We start from the raw sequence: 22,999 nt of genomic DNA on the forward strand, positions 1-22,999 counted from the left end.
GCGAACCTCTGCAGATAAGGAGGATCTACACAATGTTAGGCAGGTTGTCATGATGGATCTATGTAAGTATTGAAGTGTTAAAGCCTACAAATATGCATCTATCCATGACTTCACCTTAAAAGTCAAAGTCTGCTGTCATCAAAACACATTTCAGCTAACTGTTTTTTGCACCTCATACTTTTAAAGACCTTATTATAATTATAATATACATTTTTTTCATGATGCAAGTATTTTAGGCGTACGTTATTTTCTGGTCTTATTTATTAGTTTAACGTATGATTTGTTGATCTTCTGTTGACATCTAGTGGTTCATAATAAGATTGCATTTACGCCATTAAATGGTCGATTTAAAGTATTTCTGAGATGATTCACAACTTCTGTTCTTTATGTGACCTACTGTACTTCTATACACCACATACATTCGTCACGTTAGATAAATAATGTCTTAAATTATTGATGAAGCAATAGATTCTGTTCGCAATACGCTTTCTGAAAACTCCTTCTTATATATATAAGAATTACAGTTCACTGTTTTTTTTCCGGTCTCATTCACAAAGAGTTTTTTTTTTATGTTCTTCTTTTACAAATAAAATTCAGCAGAGCTTTCCATTTTCATTATTTCAGTCCATTATTAAAAGTCTCACAAAAATGCTGATCACAGTTCAGGTTTAGTGAATTCACAGGATATAAAGTCGCACACTTTGTTTTCACATCAAACATCACAAACAGACGGAAAAATAACACTTTCAATGAGACTTGATTGAGTTTTCAGAACAGCTAAGAATGTGCAGTAACAACTGCATCGAAGCTGAAAAAAAAAAAAGAATAAAAATAGTTTTCTTTATAAAACACACATTCAAACAATTAAAAGATAAAAACATGTGGAAAAGCTAAGACACTTGTGCCTATTATTTACAAACTTTTCTTCGTTTGGCACCATTGTTCCTTGAAAAACTCACTACGCCTCTGTCTTCACTCCAGAACAGGCCAGAGCCATTATTTTAGCCTCCGATCCTGAAGGAAATGCATTTTGTTTTAATATCAATTTCTCAAATTAGGAAAAAAAATAAAGGTTTTGCTCACCGGCAGTCACTTTCTCAAACTGACTGAGTGTTGCTGTCGCATTTTCTGCTAGGAAAGCTTCGTCATCGGCTGTGAGCTGTGGGAAAAGTGCCGGGATTGGGAACAGAAAGAGATTTCAAGGGGAATTTAGAGCCTGCTAGCCTCATGACAGCCGGGCATTGTGTGTTCAAAGCAACAAGTCACAAGTCGACGGCATGTTGTGCATGATTGTGACTCACCTTCTCTCCCAGTTTTCGCAGAGCTGTGAGGATTTCTAGTTTCTGTTGCGTGTGATCGTCACGTGACAGCTTCCCAACGATCACGTCTCTGTCCATCTGAGCAGAATTTCAGGCGGCTTAAACCTGCCTTTTTCATGGAACATTCAGTCACAACGTCACAATTTCGAGTGACACCAACCTCACTTAGTCTGGTCCTCAGCTGACCCGGTTGCTTCTTGGCAAAGAGTCGGATGACTTCTGGGGTTTTAAACGCTTGACTGATGGCAGCCTGGATTGCCTGGGGGAGACACCACCACCATAGAAAGCAGATGAGAACACATTTGTCACAGCAGTATTTGCAATGGAGTGTTCCGTCACCCCACCAGCTGCATCCCGCCGAGCTCATCCACCAGAGTCATGTCTCCTGTCATGATCTTCTTCAGGGAGTCATTGAACTCGCTCAACTGCTCCAGCGTTTCCTTCTTTGTCTCTTCATATTCTTCATCGTCCAGATCATCCCTGCATGAGAAGAAAGAGGAGTGAAGATGCAGTCAATAGCATGAAGGACGAGATCAGTTTCAAATCACCTGCACTCGTCCAGGTCCTGAAGCTGCTGCATCAGTCTGTCAAGCTGCTCCTCCATGTTTTGCTTCAATTTCCCCGTCTCCGATTTTCCACGAGAGGCCATGTTTAAAAATGAATTACCTGCAGGAGACACATAACGTGTTACGATGCGGGCTACAGAGACATAACCTCAACTCTGCCACTATACTCGATCCTCAATCGCACGTATGGAGAGCGAAGTCCACTTCCAAAGCACTTGCATTCAGTCAAAATGTACAATATACACTGACGCAACCAGTTGACTTACCAGTTAGATAGGTGCCGATTTCCACTAGATCGCTTACGTTACACTGGCCAAATTATTCTGATAAGAAACGTCAAGAAAAAAGGGACTATAAATACTTTAAAAGCAGTTCAAATTCGCAAACGTGTTTGGGTTATTTTGGGATCATGAACGCAGCACAGAGACTGAGGGTGCGGCGCAATACTTCCGGGTAGCTCCTGACCAATCAGATTGCTCGACTGTAGATGACGACTGACGCAAAGTTGAACGTTGAATGAAACGAAACCAAATAAAACAAACTCCGTTGGAGCGATTCCAATTCGTCAGAAGCGGAACGTAAAACCATCGTTTTAAAAGGTATCTGTTTGTACAAGAAAACCGAGATTATTTTTTTGCATGAATCGGTCTGTTCATCCGGCAATGCAGTTGTGTTTTCATTCATAAATTCTAAAATGTTGACATTTAATAACTTGCGTCACAGTTCAGTGTCATGGGACCTCCGTGTTTGTTTATTTACATCATATCGACATTCTTTTGTTATTTATTCTGGCATTTTCCGTTAAGATGTTCGTAGCATTCTTAACATATTTATCTAATCTGCTGGTATTTTCTTTACATTTTTACGCTCTGCATGAAATGTTTATCTTCCACCTTGCAGTCTGTGTTTTAACATTTAGCTTCTGAACATATTAATGTATATAAATTAGTGCTCTCATTGGAAAAAAAAGTATCAACGGTTCTTCATTTTGCCTCATTTAGAGGCGTGTTATACTTCTATTATTCATTTTTGAATTGCTATATTGAGCTTACGTTTTTATCTATTATTATTATTATTATTATTATTATTGTTGTTGTTGTTGTTGTTGTTGTTGTTATCATTTATTATTATCATTTATGTATTATTTATGCATTTATTTATTGTCTTTCTTTCTTTTTTTGTTAGTATTTATCTAACAAAAACTAGATATTTAGATATTTATTTATTTTGGACATATAGTTTTTGTTTTTGGAAACCGGAGGCCTCAGACCGATATTTCATTGCTATAATACAGTGATATGCCTTTGTGCAATGAGGATAAAGAAAGTCTCAGTCTAAGTCTAAGTGTCTATTTGAGACAGCCTTATTTTATTTCAGAATTTTACTTATTTAACTGAATCGCTCTATTTGTATTACATTTTTGAAGACAGCCTTATTTTATTTATTTAACTATATTGCTGTTTGTTTTACATTTTTGAAGACAGCTTTATTTGATTTATTTCACTGTATTGCTGTATGTGTTTTACATTTATGAATAACGCACCTGGCTTGCGGATGTGCGTGACCTTTACTTTTGGATTTCATTTATGAGGCACAGTTCACCAATTTAAAAAAAATTGAATTTCACATCTTCTCCTCATACTGTATTCCATCGATTAGTCGTGCACTATAATTTTGAATATCCTAGAACTCAAATTCTTTATCAGGAGACCTTGAGCAGATATGACATAAAAATGCGATAAATTCGATTAATGAATTACAAAATCCTGTAATTATTCGATTATTTTTTTTAATCGACTGACAGCACTGATATAAATATGACTCTGTTATGGATGTCTTCTGTAAATGCGTTGGTCCTGGTGAACGTACTTTTAAATAAAGTAAAATCTGACTTTAAAATCAAAATTTATTTATTTAAACTTAGAATAATTGAGGACGCTTGCAGTACACGAGGATGTAAGAACAGAGCATCTTGTGTATGATGAATACAAACTGACTGTATAACCCAATATAAAGGTCATTTGAACCATTCAAAGCATTGTAAAAGTCGCTTTGTCAGTTCGACAGAACTGTAATGGTAACGGCGGTCCTCTAGGCGGCAGTAGTGATCCGCTGACCTCCTGAGCTGACACGTATATTGGCAGAAGAGTAAGTTCACCCGTCACCAGAGTCCGAGTGAGGTGTTGTATAGTCTGCTACGTTTGTGTTTCGGAATCTTTTGTGTTTGTCCACTGAGCCCACTGTGAAGGATGGAGAACAGGGGGGTGACCAAGGTGGTCCTTCTGTCTTGTGGCTCCTTCAACCCAGTCACCAACATGCACCTGAGGATGTTCGAGCTGGCTCGGGATCATCTGGAGGAAACAGGTTTCACCTTCACTTTCTTTCTTGATCGCCAAACCACAGACATGGTCCTTCCATCTTTGACTAGGACATATTATATTGAAGTCATATCAGGATTACAGTCAGTAGAAACTGTCAGGAGAGTTTGTCCAGTGAGCTGGACTGAGAACTGACATGGTCATTTGGTATGATATTCATTTTGGAAGGTTTGTTTATTCACTGCTTGTGAATTATGTTGGAGATATGCAGATATGTCTTTATGTTAGTGTTGCATCCCCAATTGAGAAACTTGAGTTTTGTTCTTTTCTATGCTCATGTGAACTATATGATGCCCGGCTGTACATTTGAACGGTAGACAGTGGGATTGCTGTTCTGTTGTTTAAGTCATGAATTGGACAGAGAATGAGTCCATGTTACAAGCCCTGTTTTATCAAGTATTGATATTGATATTGATATATGACTGCAGCGCATCGTGTGTTCTGCTGAGAAGGTGATCGGTTGCAGCCTGCCACCTCTTCATGACCTGTATGTCTCCAGGACTCAGAGACATGCAGGTCGGATCACAGCTGACCCTTCTCATCCTGTTCCTCTTCCCTCTGACAGGAGGCTACGGTCCATCCAGACCAGAACCTCCTGTCACAGGAACAGCTTCTTGGCTGCCAGACAGTTACATTTGTGATCAGCCTTTTTTATTTTATTTGTTTTATTTTATTATTATTTATTATTATTTTATTTTCAGCACTTTATTTCGGCGCACTTTCCTAGTTGGTGAACCCCCACTGACCAAGGCAATAAATTCTCTTCTGATTCTGAATAAGATCAGTGTTTTTTGTTCCTATTTTAGGTCGGTACAAGGTGGTGAAGGGCATCATCTCTGCTGTCGGAGATGCTTACAAGAAGAGGGGCCTGATTGAGGCCGAACACCGTTTAAAAATGGCGAGACTGGCTGTGGAACACTCAGACTGGATTAGTGTGGACGCCTGGGAGAGCTCGCAACAGGAGTGGATGGAGACTGTTAAAGTAGTAAGGTATGTTATTTCAAGAAGAAAGCTCCAGGACTTCCACGCATTGTCAGTAAGGCTGAGGTTTCAATGTGTTTTCCTGAAGTTGGTGATGAGTATATGACTGGAGTAATTACCATGCGTTCTTCAATGGATGAATATGTAAAAAAAACCTCCATAAACCAAAACTAATAATAGACATAATGCTTCTATCTTTAATGAATGAATTTCCCCACTGTGGGACTAATAAAGGGCATCCAACAGGATAGTTGGAATATTTTTTAATTACATAAATAGTAAGCACGAGATGACAATACATGACAAAAAGGTAAAACCCTCATTTGGGCTGAAGCAAGGTAGAAACTCAAAACAAAATAAATGAATCATCATTGAAAAAGAAACACCTACTCCTCTCCCCAGTTTAGTGTGTTCCCTTGTCACAGTCCTTGTGTCCTTTGCACAGGTCAGTGATGTCTCTATTTCATTTGTGTTCAATAACCACACATGTAAACAAACTAAAACCATGTGAAATGACATGAAACCAGTGCAAAGATATTTGTCATGGAAGCAGCAGACGCAGGTGCAAGTCATGTTCATCAAATTTACTGAAGAAAAAAAGGAGGAAAAAAGCCACCGATTCAAACTGTTGAAAAAAAATGGAAACATGGCCTGAATATAATTCTGAATAAAATAAATATAATGAAACAATAAACAAGCTCAAAAGAAGATAAGTAAAGTGTAAATGAAAGTATTGTCATAAAACTGCTCCAACAGGGTGAACAGTTTTTACTGTTGGGGGCGCCATCACTTTCTCATCTTTTTTTTTTTTTTCAAGAACTTCTTCATAGCTGGTAGCTATCACAAATTTGCTTCTGTCAAGTCAATTCAATCACACACTACTGCCACCATGTGTGGCAAGTGTATTGAAACTGAGCGTTTCGCAGCCCTCATGGCCCAGAGGTGTAAAACAAAAAACTCCTTACTGCCCTCTAGGCGGCGCTCGCGGCCCAACCATGGGCCTCAGCCCTAAGGTTAAGAATCACTGATGGCTTTGTGTGACACGAAAATGTTGAGCTTGATCTGCTTGGATGACATGAAATTCACAGTGTGACAGTCATTTTTTTAATTCTTATGTTTACACTGAATTTTAAAATGAACTGCTTACAATAACCTTTAACAAACCCTGATATTTGTTTTAGCAAAATGATTGTTCTTTTTCTTCAGGCATCACAGTCAACAGCTGCTTGATGTGGAGGACAACTATGATGAAGTGGACACTGTCAACTATGGAAAGAAGCGGCGCATTGAGGATAATCAATACGAGAGCTCATTTGAAAACAAAAGCCAAGGTCTTACATTTTCCCTTCCTTTCCCAGGCTATGCATGCAAAACCGCACACCCAGTCCGACTCCTATTGTTTCCATTTATTCATGTGGACACACCGAATGGTGCAGATACCTGGGTGTGGCGCTGACAGTCAGACGCTTCATCTACACTCTTTGTTTTAATGCACTTCATGCATGCACAGCAAAATGTTGGGCATGTTCTTTTTCTGAACTGGACAGGGATTTTCTGTTGCTGACTGTCGTTCTTTATTCTCCTCAGATCATCCTCGACTGATGTTACTGTGCGGAGGGGACATGCTGGAATCCTTTGGTGTCCCTAACCTGTGGAAGCCGGAGGACATCGCTGAGATAGTGGGCCACTTCGGTTTGGTGTGCATCACCCGCGCTGGCAGTGACCCTCACAAGTTCGTCCACCAGTCTGACACGCTGTGGAAATATCGCAAGAACATCCACGTCGTCCATGAATGGGTGACCAACGAAATCTCGGCCACGCACGTGCGGCGGGCGCTGCGGCGAGGTCAGAGCGTGCGTTACCTGCTCCCTGACAGCGTGATCAACTACATTAAAGAGAATCACCTCTACAACGCTGAGAGTGACCAGAGAAATGCTGAAGTGCTTCTGGCTCCACTCCAGAGATACACAGAGAGTTCAGCCAGCTGAAGGTCAAAAATACTTGGCCTTTTAATAGCTGTGTAACAACAGTTGATGTTTCACGGGTGCCTTTGCAGAAATGCACAAGCTTTTTAGGATCTTTTTTTTAAATATTTGTATGACTGACTCTCCTGTAAACAGGTTCACATCCCATCACAAGAGCGAGTTCTTTGTATGCTCAGGGAAGAGATGGCAAAACCTTCGTTCTCATTGTTTTTTCATCCTGGAAGAGTTGCATTTCCTCCTGAGAGGCATTGTCCCCAAGATCACACTGACTGTTCGACACCTTTGATTAGAGATGAGAAGATCTGATCTACAAACAGTGCTCGGCGCTTTTAGTTGATTAGCTTACAGAGCCTGCGAAAAATGCAGATTCTTCAACGTGACTGCTGTGATATGACGTATTAAAAGAACTCCAATGAAACCGAGTTGTTGGTGATGTGTCTGAATAATATGGTCTGAACCCTCAGATAATGGAGGGGAATGATGCTGCTTTGGTTTGTTGAATTTTAGGAAGGACAATGTGATGAAGTCACAGATGAAAAATAATGTTGAGTAAAATGTTAGACAGAGCTCATAGGTGTTTTCATTCAGGCCTTTCAAATGCACTGGAGTTGAAGCAAGTCAGGTTAACTGTGTTTCATCATGCGGAGGTTGTCTTGGAATTTATACATTCATTTCATGTCTGTCTTTATACTGTACCCCAAATCTCTCTTGACACCCGCATGTAACCCCATGAACACACAAGGAAATGAATCATTTTGAAGAACTGTGGGACCAGTCAGACTGGATTGGTGCTCTGCAGGGACGGTTCGCAGGAGATGGCGAATCAGGTGAGGACACACCCACTTGTCTTCTGTCTGATTTATAAACCTGCAAATATAAAGCACATTGTTTTTCCTTTTTTTTTTATCAAGCTGGACCATCTAACTGAAGAATAGTGAAAGAGGAGCCCGCCAAAATGCTGACAAGCTTCTGCGGAACATGGGATATGATCAGCAATGTCAACTTTGAGGGCTACATGGTGGCACTGGGTGAGTTGACAAGATAAATCAGTACTCAGTAAGTTTTGCATTTTCTAAGTCAGTTTCTCAAACAAACACATGACTATCAGTGAGCGTAAAGATAGTTCGACCACCTCAAGAGTTTACTGCTTGCAAACTTGTCATGAATTGAACCCAAGCTTGGAAATCTGCCTGGCAAAGACAGGAACAGTTACTGCTTTTGAGATCTTGAATTTAAAAAAAGCATGTATCCAAAACATTTTTATGTTGGATCACATTTTGTGGAGCTCTTTTGTGGGACATTCAGATCACGTGTACTGCTCCAGAACCTGATAGCTTTGAGCATCAATGTTCTAAGAAAGAGAGAAGGAAATAAAAACTACTATCACTTTCCAGTCTTGACAAGAGAATGTTAGGCTGCAGTGTCTTAATGTTTCAAACAGTTGTTTCTGCATTTGCAACGTTGCAATGAGCTCCCTCAACCCCCCAGAGACTCTGTGTATACCATTTTATGAGGCTTCTGCTTCAAAATAACGCTTTGTTCCCACAAGATTTCGGTTACCATATTCATATGATGGATCAGCGTTGTGTCACTGGTTCAAGTGTCAGCCAGGAGCATTCCTTTTCTTCGAGTGTTCCGTCACCAAAACATGGATGCCTTGCAGGCGTGAGCCCGCCCCTGAGGAGGATCGCTCTTAAACTGAAGCTGAGGAAGGTGATCGAGCAGAAGGGAGACCAGTACATCATCAAGACCACCAGCACCTTCAGGAACTACACGGTCTCCTTCAGAGTGGGGCAAGACTTTGCAGAGTTCACACAGGGACTGGACAACAGACACGTGAAGGTGACATTATTTAACTATCTATCTATATATGTATGTATATATATATATATATATATATATATATATATATATATATATATATATATATATATATATATATATATATATATATATATATGTGTGGTTGTGCGTTTTGTGTGGCTGGGATTGTCACTGCTTTCTGTGATAGTCGCTGGTGACATGGGATGGAGACAAGCTAGTATGTGCTCAGACTGGCGAGAAGAGGAGCAGGGGCTGGATTCACTGGATCGAAGAGGACAAACTCTATCTGGTACAACAAAGCGATCTGATGCATGATGATGATCTGATGTTTCTTTTTCAATGTGTGCTTATTTGTCTTGTGTTTTCTTACTTCCAGGAGCTTCATTGTGAAGGAGAAGTGTGTCAGCAAGTGTTCAAGAAAAATGTGAACGAATGAGGGGTGGATCCAAAATAACTGTGATGGAAAGAAGCTGCTCAACTGGGTTGAATAGTGCGTTGTTTCAGCGCTAGGTGTCAGCAGAGCACCGCTTTTCTGGTCTCGACAGCTGGGCTTGAACGATGACTAGTATTTTGCTGTACATTTTTTTTTGCGAAACTCTGTTATGTGGATGTGAACTGATCACATTTTCATTTGTTTAACTGTGTTATTTGCACCAGATGCTCTTGCTCTTCAACTTAGAGCTACTTATTTAAGTTACATCAATAAAATGTTGACTTCGCAAAGTCTTGTGCGATCAAGTTCCGACCAGTCTCGGCTCTGACACTTTTATTGGATGCGACAGTGTATTTAGAATTCAGAATTGTTCTTCCAAATTGAATATTTCTGACGCAGATCAAAGATGATGAAGAGATAAACAGAAGTCTTGGCTCCTCCCATTTCGTCACGTGACATGATCCAGAACCAAAATGGCTGCTGTTGTATTTTGACGTGTAATAGCAGGCACTTTTCTTTTTGTTTCATTCATGAGATAAAAACCTGCAAACGACAGGTTTATCGGCTCGACCTATCCTCGCCGACCGTCACACATCTACGTCGCGGTTTTAACCCCACCGACAATCAAGACTGACATATATCGGCTGCTGTGGATCGACTATGCATGTTTAGTTGAAATATAAAGCTAACTTGGACGCGATGGAGGAATTAAGCGCAGACGAGGTAAACTTTAGATTTAAATCCAGTTGGATCTGTTTGAGTACGCGCTGTACATTTTGTGTCCTGTGGTTGATACTTTCTTTCACTCTGGTTTCGATGTCAGCGTATTTTTTTGTTGATGCTAACAGACTAGCATAGGCTGCTACGAGAAAATTCGTCCTCGACACTATTCATCATTTTACTGAGAGAACGACCTTACTTAAAATTGCTCGTTACTGTTCATGCCACACTTATTGGTACCGCATTTAAAAGAAGTTTGCATTTTTACAATACATAATATTGGTTTAATGTTTTTGTTCGCTCATTTACTATCTGGTGCTAGCGTTGAGTCTGGAGCTAAGCTAACTTTAGCATGATGTAAACTTGTTTCTCAAACAGTGACATGTTTTCATTGGAATTGACAAAAAATATTGTATGGTTTCCGTGTAAGTGGCTGTTTCCTCTGGCCTATTTGTGGTGTATAAACTGACATTGCTCGCATTAGTTTTGCCAGGTGCCGAAAATTAGCTTGGGAAGCGACTCAGCATAAAATCCAGGGGCAGACCACCATTGTGCAATACACGGTGGGCCCCAACGACCCATCCGTGTTTGTTTTATTAAGATGCAACACCAACGTCCGTCAAAAAGTACCCCGTCGTTACGATAATGTATTAAAACGATATCGTTGGGAAAAGAACATCTTTTGCAGTTCACACTTGTGAGCATTTCTTGCCTCAAATTCGCTATTTGACGGACAGTGTGACTGATGTATGAATTGATGATAAACGACAGTCACAAATTCAAATCATGACATCGGCACAACTATGTGAAGAGGTCTGTTGATTTGTTTGTGTTTTAGTTTTATTGGCTTTACTTTCACTATACTACTATAAATGTACACAAGATTTTCTTTCTTTTTGCCAGACACATCAGAATGAAGAGAAAACTGTGTTCTTATACAGAAATCTGTTTTGTTGGTTGTCAATACATGAGTATAATTCTTGTCTATTAAGCTCAAACCTAAAATTAAAATATTAAATATGTGCCCTTAATATGTTACAAATGACTTTGGTTGAAACCTAGGACAGCAACGCTTTTTGTTTCGGTTTGTGTAGTACCTTTGTTATCATGATCAAGAAGTACAAAACCAGGAAGTCATCTTGCTTTTTGTAAACGCTTTTGTGTGCTTATACATATTTTGCCTTTGCTAAATATTTCATCGTATTTAAATCACTTTGCCTTTGCCTGAACTGGAATGAGAAACTACTGCCATTATAATACTCTTTTGAAAAATGTAATTATATGGAGGAAAGACAGAAAAAAATGTTGTTTATTGTTGTTAAGAATACTGTTTATGTCGGTTTCTTGCTTGTCTTATACCGATTAGGCATCCGGTGGATTAAAGTTTGAATACATGCCTGCTATTTTTTCACCACCGTCATCATCATCGGTACATATATGCTATGTGGTATATTGTAATATCCCGTTGCGCAGCTGCAACTCATTCCAATTTGAAACATATATGTTGTCTTGTTGAAGTCAAATCAGTGTGGGGAAGCAAGTGTTCAAGTGACTTAACTTGTTACATTATTGCTTTGCACTGACAGGGGCTGGTCTCAATGCGTTTAATAGCTGCCACTTGGATTTCATAGCTTTGATGTTCCCCGGATTGTGTGACTTTCTGTTACACTCTTACTATAATAGAACAACAATTATGTGTTTTAGGAACTGTTCAGAGTGGTGGAGGAGGTGCGATGATCTTTGGATTTGTTGGCACACTCTTCATTGCCTTGTGCACATTGTTTTAATGACTTGCTGACAACTTCAATACTTTACTTTTAGATCCGCAGAAGGAGACTGGCTCGGCTAGCTGGGGGCCAGACCTCACAACCAGGCACCCCCCTCAGTACACCTCTAACATCCCCACAGAGAGAGACCCCTCCTGGACCCATACCCGGACCCTCAAGTGCCACTTCCCAATCCCTACCACCAGCTGCCTCTCAATCCTTGGGGCTTAATGTTCACAGTGGTACTCCTGCCACTTCCCCAATGGGCACCTCTGGTGAGCAAGCGGTCTTTTAAATAATCATTCTTTACTTCATAGTTTTTGATAAAACAATACGGATTCCAGGATTGCGCCTTCAAGTTTAGTTTTACTTGTCAAGTGAGCTACAGGATAACCTTATGGTTTGAAAGTAAACATCCTTCACTTCAGCTGTGCAGTTACGTGATTGAAATGCTCTTTGTTTGTGGGACATTGACATTTAGTCAACTGGAACCTGTCCACGAGACTGACAGACACAAGCACAAATATCTCAAGGACTTGCATTTTTGAGGTTCTGCCAGATGGTTTGTGGTTATCCAAATGTCTTAAGTCTTGTGAAGGTGTCTCGCAAATAATTATATCTGGTTTAATAATTAACTGTTTATGAGTATAAAGTCAGTCAAAGGGATTGACAGCTTAGCAATAAAGGTTTTATTGACATTATCATGTATATAAATTAGCAATTGCCTAGTTGACCTGGATGGAGTTGTGAAATCTTTTGCCGACATGTTTTTTTTTTTTTTTTCTTTTTACTCGACTCAATCCTTTTTCAGGAGTGGTGTATGGCAGTCAAAGCAGCGAAGGTGTGAGCTCGCTGTCCAGCTCGCCTTCAAACAGCCTTGAAACTCAGTCTCAGAGTTTGTCCCGATCACAAAGCATGGACATTGACACTGCCTCATGTGAAAAGAGGTTGGTTCTTAGAAGCAGAAAATGTCAACTTTGGATATATGTATATCTATTTTTTCTTTTTCATCTTTGTCTCACATGCCATCCTCCAATGGCAGCAATAAAATGTGTAGCTTCAGCTCTCCTCATTGTGGATGCAAATTATTTCCTCCCACTTATATAATGCGGATTTTCTTTCCCATTTATCATAGAATACATGTTGTGTTATGGTTTTAATGGGTGATTTGTGATGATGTGCTCTTGCAGCATGTCCCAGGTGGATGTGGACTCAGGGATAGAAAACATGGAGGTTGAGGAGAGCGACCGCCGGGAGAAGAGGAACTTGACTGAGAAGGTAAACTGGTGATGGTGCTTTTATTCAGTATTTAAATGAACAGATTTTTGCAATTTTACTGTCAGTAAATGTTTATATGTATAAAAGATGGTTAGTTTACAGAAAGCTATGGTGGCAATGTTTGATTGAAATACGTTTATTTTCACATAGGAATCCTCCACCAACTCTGATGTCTCTGAAGAGCAGGCTCTGCAGCTTATTTGTAAGATCCTCCGCGTATCGTGGAAGGACCAGGATCGAGATGTCATTTTTCTCCCCTCACTGGCTACAGAGTTTCACCAGAATCCAAAGGATGGCAAGTTGTTTTAACTAAACTGTTGTTGTAACTAAACTATGATAAACATTACAATTGAATGTTCACATTTGCTCAAGTTCAACAGGCTCCAGCTAGTACTACATCATGAAGCCACACAAGCTGGAGATGTGCTTCCACAATAGAGGTTGACCGTTAATCTGTCTTTTTTTGCAGTATACTCTGACTTCAAAGACCTGATCGGCCAGATCCTGATGGAAGTCCTGTTGTCCACCCAGTCACGTGTCCACAACCCTTTTGCCAGTTTGACGGCCACTTCTCAACCAATTACCGCAGCCAAAGCTCCTGAACACCGCTTGACACTGGTGCAGCCCCCCAGTCAAAGTGGCAGTCCCATGGGCCCTGGTGCAGGGTCTTTTGGTGCCAGCTCTCTGTCAAGGCAAGTGTCTGATATTATTGCTTGACCCTGCAATAATGGTGAGATTCTTCGGCCTCTCTCTGTTCTCCATCAATATTCTGCAATTGCAACTGCTGCAAGGCATATTTTCTCTTGTTTTTTTCTATCCCTTTTCATTTCTTCCTCATGTCTCTTATTTCCAGTCTGTATGGCTGTGGTAGCCCTCACCCAATGACTATGGATGTAGCCAAGACAACCACACCTTCACTTTCTTCCTCCTCTACTTCCTCTTCTCACTCGACGCCACAGTTCATTGTTGCTCCCAGCCCCTCCACTCCTTCCACTTCAAGACACACTCTTCACAGTCCATCAGCTCCGATGCCCATCTCCCATCACTATCGGCCCTACCCAGTCACTTCTCACTGGGGGGCCGCCTTGCCATCTAGTCCAAGCCCCAGAGCGTTAAGTTTCTTCGGACCACCTCCTAGTCCTTCAGGACCTTCTGCACCTCCGAACACCCCGGTTCCCATGCCACCGCCAAGCCCCCAGTTCCATCCCATAAGTCCAACCGCAGCTCGCCCGATACCCTCCTCCACACTACCTCAAATGGTACCCCCTTCTCCCAGAACAAGTGCCAGACAGGCAGCCTTTGCCTCCAGGATGCCTCCATCTAGGTATTTGAAAGCTCAGAAGTGTGACAGCATGCAGACTTCCAAACAAACATTGAGTTCTAATTATACCCATAGAGACTGATATAGTAATTGGTAATTAAAAGCATTAAAAAGTGAATTACTGAATGTCTAAGAAAATCCAGAAACTATTTATGTTAGACCTCAGAGGCTTCTCACTCCATCCTTTTTTTTCCTCACATTGTTAGTTCCCTGTCGCTCCTGTTGTTCGCCCTCTCTGACATGTCTCAGGATAGCAGTGATGAAGATCCTCAGGAAGAGGAGGAGGAGGAGGATTTTTCACATGTTCAGTTTGGTTCGAGGTACACCAGGGCATGGTGTGTGCGTGTGCATTCATTTATGCAAACATAGAAGCTTGCTCTTGACTGGCATGTATCAGTGTACCTGCAAGACTACAACTAACAGCTCAGATGAGTGGGAAAAAAGGTGCCAACATAGATTTGTGTATGATATTCCATATAGCAGCTGTTGGTCAGCATTGCATTCAGTTAGGTGTGGAACTCATTGATTGTTGTTTAAACTAACAGGGATTTTTAAATTAGAAGTCTCATTGTGAAGAAATGCAATAGTACTTTCTATTGTCCTTCATGATTTAAAAGTCTCTCTTCATTCCAGGAAGCAAGGCAGAATTAAGTTTTATAGTGGTTTATACAACAGCGTGGTGTCCAGTCTGCTTTCACTTCAGCTGTAGAGTTCAGTTGTCACCTGGGGCAGAGGGGTTGTGTCCTTTGCCTATGCTGCTTTCATAAACACCAAATGTAATTACGTTTTTTTTTCTGCTTCAAAGCTAGCTCACGCGGTTTGGTGGGTCTCTCTCACCGTTGATGGCTTTTTAAAGTGACATTTAATGTACTAATCATGTTTTTTTAATAACTCATGCAAGGTGTTGCTGATCATTTTGTGCGACATTTTTTTTTTTTCAGGTCCCTTGAGTACGGCAACATCACTGTAGTGGTCTCTTCTTTTTCAACGTTGTCTTTGTGTTTTTACAGTCTCGGTGCGTGTGGAGGGGGAATGTCCAGTGATTCAACCAGCGACCGCTTCACTATTGAGACTTGCAAAGAAACCGAGATGCTGAACTACCTCATCGAACGCTTTGACAGTGTTGGCATGGAGGAAAGAAAAGCCCCCAAGGTGATGTGAAGCCAACATGTTACCATAAAAACAACAAACACTTTGTTTGATCAAGAAACACTTAGTTATGAAATAGTTTGTACTAATAACATCCCACCAAGATAGATGATAAACAAGCACTCCGTGTGTGCTTTACTGTGTGTTTGAGTTTATATCAGAGTTTTGTAAAGTTATTTATAGTCTATAACCATATCAGTAATTTGTGTTTTACAATGCATTTACACAGTTTGGGTCTGTAGTGGGAAGACATTGTGATTTAACTTATCTAAATATCTATGTCCTATGTTCCCCTCCTCAGATGTGTAGCCAACCTAATGTGAGCCAGCTTCTCAGCAACATCCGCTCTCAGTGTATTTTCCATGTTGCCCTGGTTTTGCAAGGTGCCCTGACCCAACCTCGGTACGGAAGCTTCTCTTCCATCCTTGTGTTTTTGTACATTCTGTTCTCGTTCATTTCTGAGTTTCCATGGCAACAGCACTATCGCTCTTCTCTCACAAAAATGATGCATCTGTCCTTCCAACTTGCAGAAGCCCCCTTCAGCAGTCCCTTCTGGTTCCTTATATGCTCTGTCGGAATCTTCCGTATGGCTTTATTCAGGAGCTGGTGCGCATCACCCACCAAGAGGAAGAGGTTTTTCGACAGGTGATCGCTACTGTTTCCTTCACTTCACAAGAAAGTCCTGTCTTCACTGTCATTGCCATTTTGTTTGTGGGCTTAAAGCCTCTATGGAATACATGTTTGGTGGGAAGCACTATGCCAGATCCTTGTGCGAGATGAATACAGATTCTGCAACATTTAGAGTCTTATCTGTGAGCAGAAAATAAGTTTGACTGACATATCACAAATGCTGGTTTCAGATCTTCATTCCTATCCTCCAAGGGCTGGCTCTGGCAGTGAAAGAATGTTCCTTCGACAGTGATAATTTTAAATTTCCTCTCATGGTAAGACATTGACTTGCTCTTGTTCAAAACTCAATTCTGTTAATTGGTTCACTATATTCTGACTATTCTTACTTTTCAGGCATTAGCTGAACTTTGCGAGATCAAATTTGGAAAAACTCATCCAGTGTGCAGTTTGGTGAGTGTTCAGTTGATCAGGTTACAGTGAAATAATTTCTGTGGGATTTTTCAATTGATGAAGTTTTCCAACTCGTGGACAGAAAATGTATTGTTTGTTATTTAATCACACGTCTCTGCAATAGGCAACACAAGGTTTGGGTAAATAAAGCACTATTCATGAGACCATTTCTTATTTTATTTTGAGGGTCCTTTTGTTCGCTGATTCCTGGAACACAGAGAGCTTGGCAACTGTTGTGTGCTGTTACCATGGCGACCATTCCTGTCTCTGCAGTTTCTGTGAAAGACATCACTTACTCAGTATTCTTTTGGCTCTGCTTTGCTGAGGACACAATGTTTTTTTTATTTAATATTACATTTAATATTTTATCAATAAGATTATTAAACTGTTATTTATTTAGCACATTACAGAGTTTTTGTTTTTATGGTTCTCTGAAATCACTTGTTCTCCCAAAATGTGATACTGTGCTTTTGTGCTACATTCTTTTTTTTTTTTCATGGATTCTTTTGTGAGAACGAATTCCGGTGTTCTTCTCCTCAGGTATTTGCTCCCATCAGTCTTTAAAACATTTTTTTGCCCTGCACAGGTGACGTCAATCCCTCTGTGGTGTCCGAAACCTCTGAGTCCTGGCTGTGGCAGGGAGATCCAGAGACTTTCATATCTGGGAGCTTTCTTCAGCCTTTCTGTCTTTGCTGAGGATGATGTAAGTCAGGGTCAAAAGGGATAAGCAACCCAAAGAGAACATTCCATGAATATATGTATTTTTTCAGACGAAAGTCGGTGACAAGTATTTTTCCGGCCCTGCCATTACGATGGAGAACACAAGAGTGGTCAGTCAATCTCTGCAACACTACCTGGAGTCTGCACGAGTGAGTCAGCCTCCTCAACCTAACTGCATCCTATTCCCCTGCCTCAAGATTAATTTCCTTCTTGTTTTATGTTTCAGGGTGATTTGTTTAAGATCCTTCACAACATCCTTCTCAATGGAGAGACGCGTGATTTAGCCCTCAATTACATGGCAGCTTTAGTTAACTACAATGTGAAAAAAGCCCAGTTGCAGGTGAGCTCTCTTTTTCATCCATGTGCTCAACAAACAAATTCAATAAGGGCAACGGTGTTTCCTGTCACTAAGTATCGCTAATATTTCCCGAATTATATTCAGACAGATGATAAGCTGGTGTCTACAGACGGCTTTATGCTCAACTTCTTATGGGTGCTGCAACAACTGAGCATGAAGATCAAGCTGGAGACTGTTGATCCCTACTACATTTTCCATCCTCGTTGTCGCCTTGCCCTCAGTCATGAGGAGACACGTTTGAAAGCCACAATGGAGGAACTGAAGACCTGGTTGACTGAGCTGAGTAAGTTCTCCTGAAACATAGTTTGTTTTTTTTTCCCATCGTTGTTCTTGAAATAAACAAGTTTGGCATTAAATTTCGGTAACCAATCATGCACACCAATCATCCTCTCTTTCTGTATACAGACGAAGACCCGAGCAGGTTCTCAGAGCCCAAGTTCCCCACAGAGTGTTTCTTCTTCACACTGCACACACACCATTTGTCCATTCTGCCGGGCTGCAGGCGTTACATCCGCAGGTTACGGGCCATTCGTGAGCTCAACAGGTACAAATGCTTGAACAAAGGCAGGGGTCATGTCATTCTGGAGGAGAGGTTTCTTGGTTCAAAATGCAGTTCTTTATGTATATTCTAGGACCGTAGAGGAGCTGAAAAACAGTGAAGGCCAATGGAAAGATTCTCCACTTGCCAGTAGACACAGGGAGATGCTCAAGCGATGCAAAACTCAGCTTAAGGTAGCTCCAAAACTCTCATTCCTTTTTTCTTTAGGATGATGTCTTCTTACAATCTCTGAGTAAATAAAACAAAAAATGTGTTTAAAATGTGTTTTAATACCGCATATTTGCAGCAACATGATGCTAACAATGTGTGACTTTCGCTGTCAGAAACTTGTGCGAGCCAAAGCTTGTGCTGACGTTGGCCTTCTGGACGAGAACCTGCTCCGCAGATGTCTGCAGTTCTACAGCACTGTCATTCAGCTTATCCTTCGCATGGTGGACCCAGCATACCCAAAGTGAGTCTAGAATGCACTCACCACATTAGTGCAGTGCACACATCGTAGAAGTAAAGCACAAGTGATATCACAAACCAGCAGGGCTTTTTCTTTTGTCAAGAAAATATGATTGATGGCCATGCATATTAAGTTGTGTATTCTAATATTGTTTCTTCATCTCTCCTGCAGCATCACACTGCCCCTGAACCCAGAGATTCCTAAAAGCTTTGCTGCTCTGCCTGAGTTCTATATCGAAGATGTGGCTGAATTTTTGCTGTTTGTTGTGCAGTAAGTACTTTATTCTGTCAAGTGTTACACTTGTTCACACATTTTTTTTCCCCAATGGTACTCAGCATCGTCTTGTTTCTTTATAGGTATGCCCCCCAGGTCCTATATGAGCCTTGTGTTCAAGACATTGTCACTTTTCTGGTGGTCTTCATCTGCAGTCAGAACTACATCAGGAACCCCTACCTTATCGCCAAGTTGGTAGAAGTGCTTTTTGTCACTAACCCGGCTGTACAGCCTCGCACGCAGAGATTCTCTGAGATGATGGAGAACCATCCGTTGTCCATCAAACAGCTTGTGCCCGCCCTGATGAAATTCTACACAGGTAAACTCTCATGTCAACATAATACATAGTAGACAAGTTGATGTCTTCCTGTAACCTATTTCTGACATACCCTTCAGATGTTGAACATACCGGTGCCACTAGTGAGTTTTATGATAAGTTCACCATACGGTACCACATCAGCACCATCTTCAAGAGTCTCTGGCAGAACATTGCTCACCATGGAACATTCATGGAAGAGTTCAAGTAAGTTCAATGTTTGAATGTGTTGGTCGACAGGTTGAAGCTAATGGTCTGTGGTCTGAATTCTTTCCAGCTCTGGCAAACAGTTTGTGCGCTACATCAACATGCTGATCAACGACACCACCTTTTTGTTGGACGAGAGCCTTGAATCCCTGAAGCGTATACATGAAGTTCAAGAAGAAATGAGAAACAAAGAGCAGTGGGACCAGCTTCCGAGGGTTGGTTCTTTTTCTAAATGAAAATTGTTGACAAACACGGTATGGGGTTTAAATGGCCACAAGAGTATTAGACCTCACAACTGCATTAAAGAAATGCAACGTGTTCAAGCTCATGTTATTAAATTGCATTTTTGAGTAAATGCTCAAAATGGCCTAGGACTTCACTGAAGATGTGATATATTTACTTGTATTATGTCATGGTTTGAGGAAATCTTGTTGTTATTAAGGATCAACAACAGAGCCGCCAATCTCAGCTGACTCAGGATGAGCGAGTCTCTCGCTCCTATTTGGCCTTGGCCACCGAGACAGTGGAAATGTTCCACATCCTCACCAAGCAGGTCCAGAAGCCTTTCCTCAGGCCGGTGAGTGTCAGTGATCCAGTCTGTTAATCCTGCATCGGCTGACGGTATTTAACTCACTGAATCTGTCTTCTCATTTCAGGAGCTGGGTCCCCGTTTGGCTGCCATGCTGAACTTCAACCTCCAGCAGCTCTGTGGGCCCAAGTGTCGAGACCTGAAGGTGGAGAACCCCGAGAAGTACGGTTTTGAGCCAAAAAAGCTTTTAGACCAGTTAACCGACATCTACCTGCAGCTCGACTGCGCCCGCTTCGCAAAAGCGATTGCGGACGATCAGGTAACTTTTGATTACTTTCTCACTTGCTTGTGATTCAGAATTCTAAATTTTGTGTGGGATGACAGAGTATGATCAGAGTTTGTCATGTTTACATCACTTGATATTTACTATATTTACAATTTGAGGCTGTTGTCATGGTTCTGCTTTTAAGAAATCCTCCTCTCTGTTGTCTCTGCTCAGCGGTCGTACAGCCGAGAGCTCTTTGAAGAGGTAATATCAAAGATGAGGAAAGCCGGAATCAAATCCTCCATAGCCATCGAAAAATTCAAGCTGCTATCTGAGAAGGTGGAAGAAATAGTCGCCAAGAACTCCCAGTCTGAAATGGACTACAGCGATGCACCTGATGAGTTCAAAGGTGGGTGCATGCTCTTGTGTTTGACTTTACCCTGACAAAATATTTATACTTTGACGGTGCAGTCATATTAATGTCAATTGGAAACAAAATAGTGAATATTATATTGAAAATGAAGAAGTAAATGAAGTAAAATGAAAATAAAGGTAAATACAGTGAACTTGATTTGGGTGGGTACTTTTAATATTCAGTAAGGTCCATCACTGTCTGGAGCTAATAGAGTCGGTCGCACACCAGTGCTCCTGAGGTCAGCCAGTGCAGACAGACAGGATCGTCGAGCGCCTGTGTTACTGCTAAATTCCAGACATTTGCCAGGGATTTAGCAGCTTGTGGGGTCGTATAGAACACTTGGATGGAGGCTATCCAATAACCGGAGACTTAATATAATCTCGGATGAGACCCACATACCTCCTTTGATTTCCTGATATGACTGCCAACGAACCCCAGCCAGAGGGAGCGCGTGCCGTTCAGCAGGCGGGTGTCAGATTTCCATATGGTTAAAATCTTTCATGGCTGGGGTTATTTTGGAAATTTCTACGTTGGACTGCAGCAGTGACTTTATGACCTTTTGGATGAAATGTGACTCATACTTGTAAACTGCTCCAATTGTGAAAATAAAGTCTCCAGTATTTTAGGTGGGTTCTAGACATTTTAACCATTTTTAAATTCTTTTTTTTTGCTTGCTAGTCAACACTGTGCAGTTCGGAGCTCAAGTCAGAGTTAGATCTTGTGTCGAGTGACTGTATGTGATGAGCATAGATTTCACTGTGCTGTTAGAGGGTTTGTCACCTTGGCTCAAGTGGGGAAAAATGTGACTGCTCCAACAGACCCACTGATGGACACTCTGATGACTGACCCTGTGATGCTGCCTTCGGGGAACATCATGGATCGATCCATCATCCTGCGCCACCTGCTCAACTCCCCCACGGACCCCTTCAACAGGCAGCCGCTTACAGAGAGCATGTTGGAGTCAGGTAATGAGTGTGACTTTACACCCTTGTTGACATGTCGGGCAGGAATTTCTGACCATAATAGCATCCACTATGCATGACATACCAGCTCTGTGTATAGTCTAATGTCTCGGTTTGTGAAAGTCCTGCCGAAACACCTCTGGCTTTTCCAGTCAGAAATTCAGTACATGTAAAGTGAGTAGAGACTCTGGCATTATTTCACAATCTGATGTTTCCCGTTACAGTTCCTGAGCTGAAGGAGAGGATCCATGCTTGGATGAGGGAAAAACAAGGTGGACGACTCTAAGAGCCTCAAGTCACCATGTCTGGCCTACTAATCATCATGAGAAGGACCTGGTCATAATGTCCTGAATTGAGTGTCACTGCTCCCAACGACTCAACACAAAACATTTTGAATTTGAAAAAGATCTGATTTTATTTTATTTTTTTCATCTATTATCCCCTTACTCCGAGACCTTTTACCCTCATTCTAAAAAGAAAATAAAGTCATAAGTTGAGTTTTTTTTCCCCCTGAGAACTTTGTGTATATGCGTATGTCAAAATGTTAACATATATTTAATAAGTTAGATATTTGGTTACCATGCTGCACCAAGTTCACCAGCAAGATGCATACACTTGTGATTGATCTTTTTGCGTTGTTTTTTAATGGTTATGTTGGCTTTGTTTCTCGTGTCTTAGGGCATCATTTGGGAGTATCTGCCTGGTTTTTGCTAAAGCAATTCGGCAAGCCAAGTCGGCATGATAAGTGCATACAACTAATATCAGCTAATCCTAAGACCTTTTGAGTAGTGAATGTGACTAAACAGATGATAAATAACGTCCTGTCACATATTGTCATTGGATTAATGTGGTTCAAATCAAGTCACCAGTCAAACAGAGGAAGACGCAAAGCTTACCTGAGAATGTAACATGGCCCACAGTAATGCTATCTAGTCATGACATCATCCAACATGGAAGTGGTCTCCTTCAAGTCACACTGTAGCTAACTTCGCTCTTGCTGAACTGGACTGTACATGACATTGTTTCTTCTTACGACATTACTGTTTTTAAAAGCTAGGATTTTAAGCTGAATAAAAGATGATAAACATTACATTAAGGGTTGTCATTGACTGTTTGATGCCAAACTTTGGAGGTATTTTAAGTAACT

At 41.0% G+C, this 22,999-nt stretch overlaps 4 protein-coding genes across 5 annotated transcripts; 3 read left to right on the top strand and 1 right to left on the bottom strand.

Moving 5' to 3' along the window:
- Nucleotides 1-649: 649 nt before the first annotated feature.
- Nucleotides 650-2,332, bottom strand: lzic (leucine zipper and CTNNBIP1 domain containing). The gene is made up of 7 exons (XM_053848304.1): nucleotides 2,152-2,332; nucleotides 1,868-1,985; nucleotides 1,664-1,799; nucleotides 1,480-1,578; nucleotides 1,302-1,397; nucleotides 1,084-1,159; nucleotides 650-1,014 (listed from the first exon to the last, which is right to left on the bottom strand). The coding sequence occupies exons 2-7, from the start codon at nucleotides 1,966-1,968 to the stop codon at nucleotides 959-961; spliced, it is 564 nt and encodes a 187-aa protein (XP_053704279.1). The 5' UTR covers nucleotides 1,969-1,985; nucleotides 2,152-2,332; the 3' UTR covers nucleotides 650-958.
- A 79-nt stretch (nucleotides 2,333-2,411) lies between these two features.
- On the top strand, nucleotides 2,412-7,656 carry nmnat1 (nicotinamide nucleotide adenylyltransferase 1). Its single transcript, XM_053848303.1, has 5 exons — nucleotides 2,412-2,484; nucleotides 3,945-4,249; nucleotides 5,070-5,253; nucleotides 6,451-6,575; nucleotides 6,832-7,656. The coding sequence occupies exons 2-5, from the start codon at nucleotides 4,135-4,137 to the stop codon at nucleotides 7,230-7,232; spliced, it is 825 nt and encodes a 274-aa protein (XP_053704278.1). The 5' UTR covers nucleotides 2,412-2,484; nucleotides 3,945-4,134; the 3' UTR covers nucleotides 7,233-7,656.
- Nucleotides 7,657-7,853: 197 nt separating this feature from the next.
- rbp7a (retinol binding protein 7a, cellular) lies at nucleotides 7,854-9,947 on the top strand. The gene is made up of 5 exons (XM_053848305.1): nucleotides 7,854-8,056; nucleotides 8,141-8,257; nucleotides 8,893-9,071; nucleotides 9,241-9,342; nucleotides 9,430-9,947. Exons 2-5 carry the CDS (start codon nucleotides 8,185-8,187, stop codon nucleotides 9,487-9,489), a joined length of 414 nt encoding a protein of 137 aa, XP_053704280.1. The 5' UTR covers nucleotides 7,854-8,056; nucleotides 8,141-8,184; the 3' UTR covers nucleotides 9,490-9,947.
- Nucleotides 9,942-22,944, top strand: ube4b (ubiquitination factor E4B, UFD2 homolog (S. cerevisiae)). 2 transcript variants are annotated; one of them, XM_053848297.1, is made up of 29 exons: nucleotides 9,942-10,209; nucleotides 12,028-12,247; nucleotides 12,784-12,919; nucleotides 13,163-13,250; nucleotides 13,401-13,545; nucleotides 13,720-13,942; nucleotides 14,104-14,574; nucleotides 14,778-14,891; nucleotides 15,582-15,723; nucleotides 16,022-16,122; nucleotides 16,251-16,365; nucleotides 16,581-16,664; nucleotides 16,744-16,800; nucleotides 17,387-17,503; nucleotides 17,571-17,669; nucleotides 17,747-17,860; nucleotides 17,963-18,161; nucleotides 18,284-18,422; nucleotides 18,511-18,610; nucleotides 18,761-18,888; nucleotides 19,057-19,155; nucleotides 19,242-19,477; nucleotides 19,555-19,681; nucleotides 19,752-19,896; nucleotides 20,124-20,258; nucleotides 20,338-20,529; nucleotides 20,710-20,884; nucleotides 21,709-21,855; nucleotides 22,077-22,944. In XM_053848297.1, exons 1-29 carry the CDS (start codon nucleotides 10,186-10,188, stop codon nucleotides 22,136-22,138), a joined length of 4,134 nt encoding a protein of 1,377 aa, XP_053704272.1. In that variant the 5' UTR covers nucleotides 9,942-10,185; the 3' UTR covers nucleotides 22,139-22,944. The 2 variants fall into 2 exon arrangements, with proteins under 2 accessions (XP_053704272.1, XP_053704271.1); XM_053848296.1 differs by lacking the exons at nucleotides 14,104-14,574; nucleotides 14,778-14,891.
- Nucleotides 22,945-22,999: the final 55 nt, after the last annotated feature.

The sequence above is a fragment of the Synchiropus splendidus genome, chromosome 18 (genome assembly GCF_027744825.2).
Source record: "Synchiropus splendidus isolate RoL2022-P1 chromosome 18, RoL_Sspl_1.0, whole genome shotgun sequence".
In the NCBI taxonomy this organism is placed as follows: domain Eukaryota; kingdom Metazoa; phylum Chordata; class Actinopteri; order Syngnathiformes; family Callionymidae; genus Synchiropus; species Synchiropus splendidus.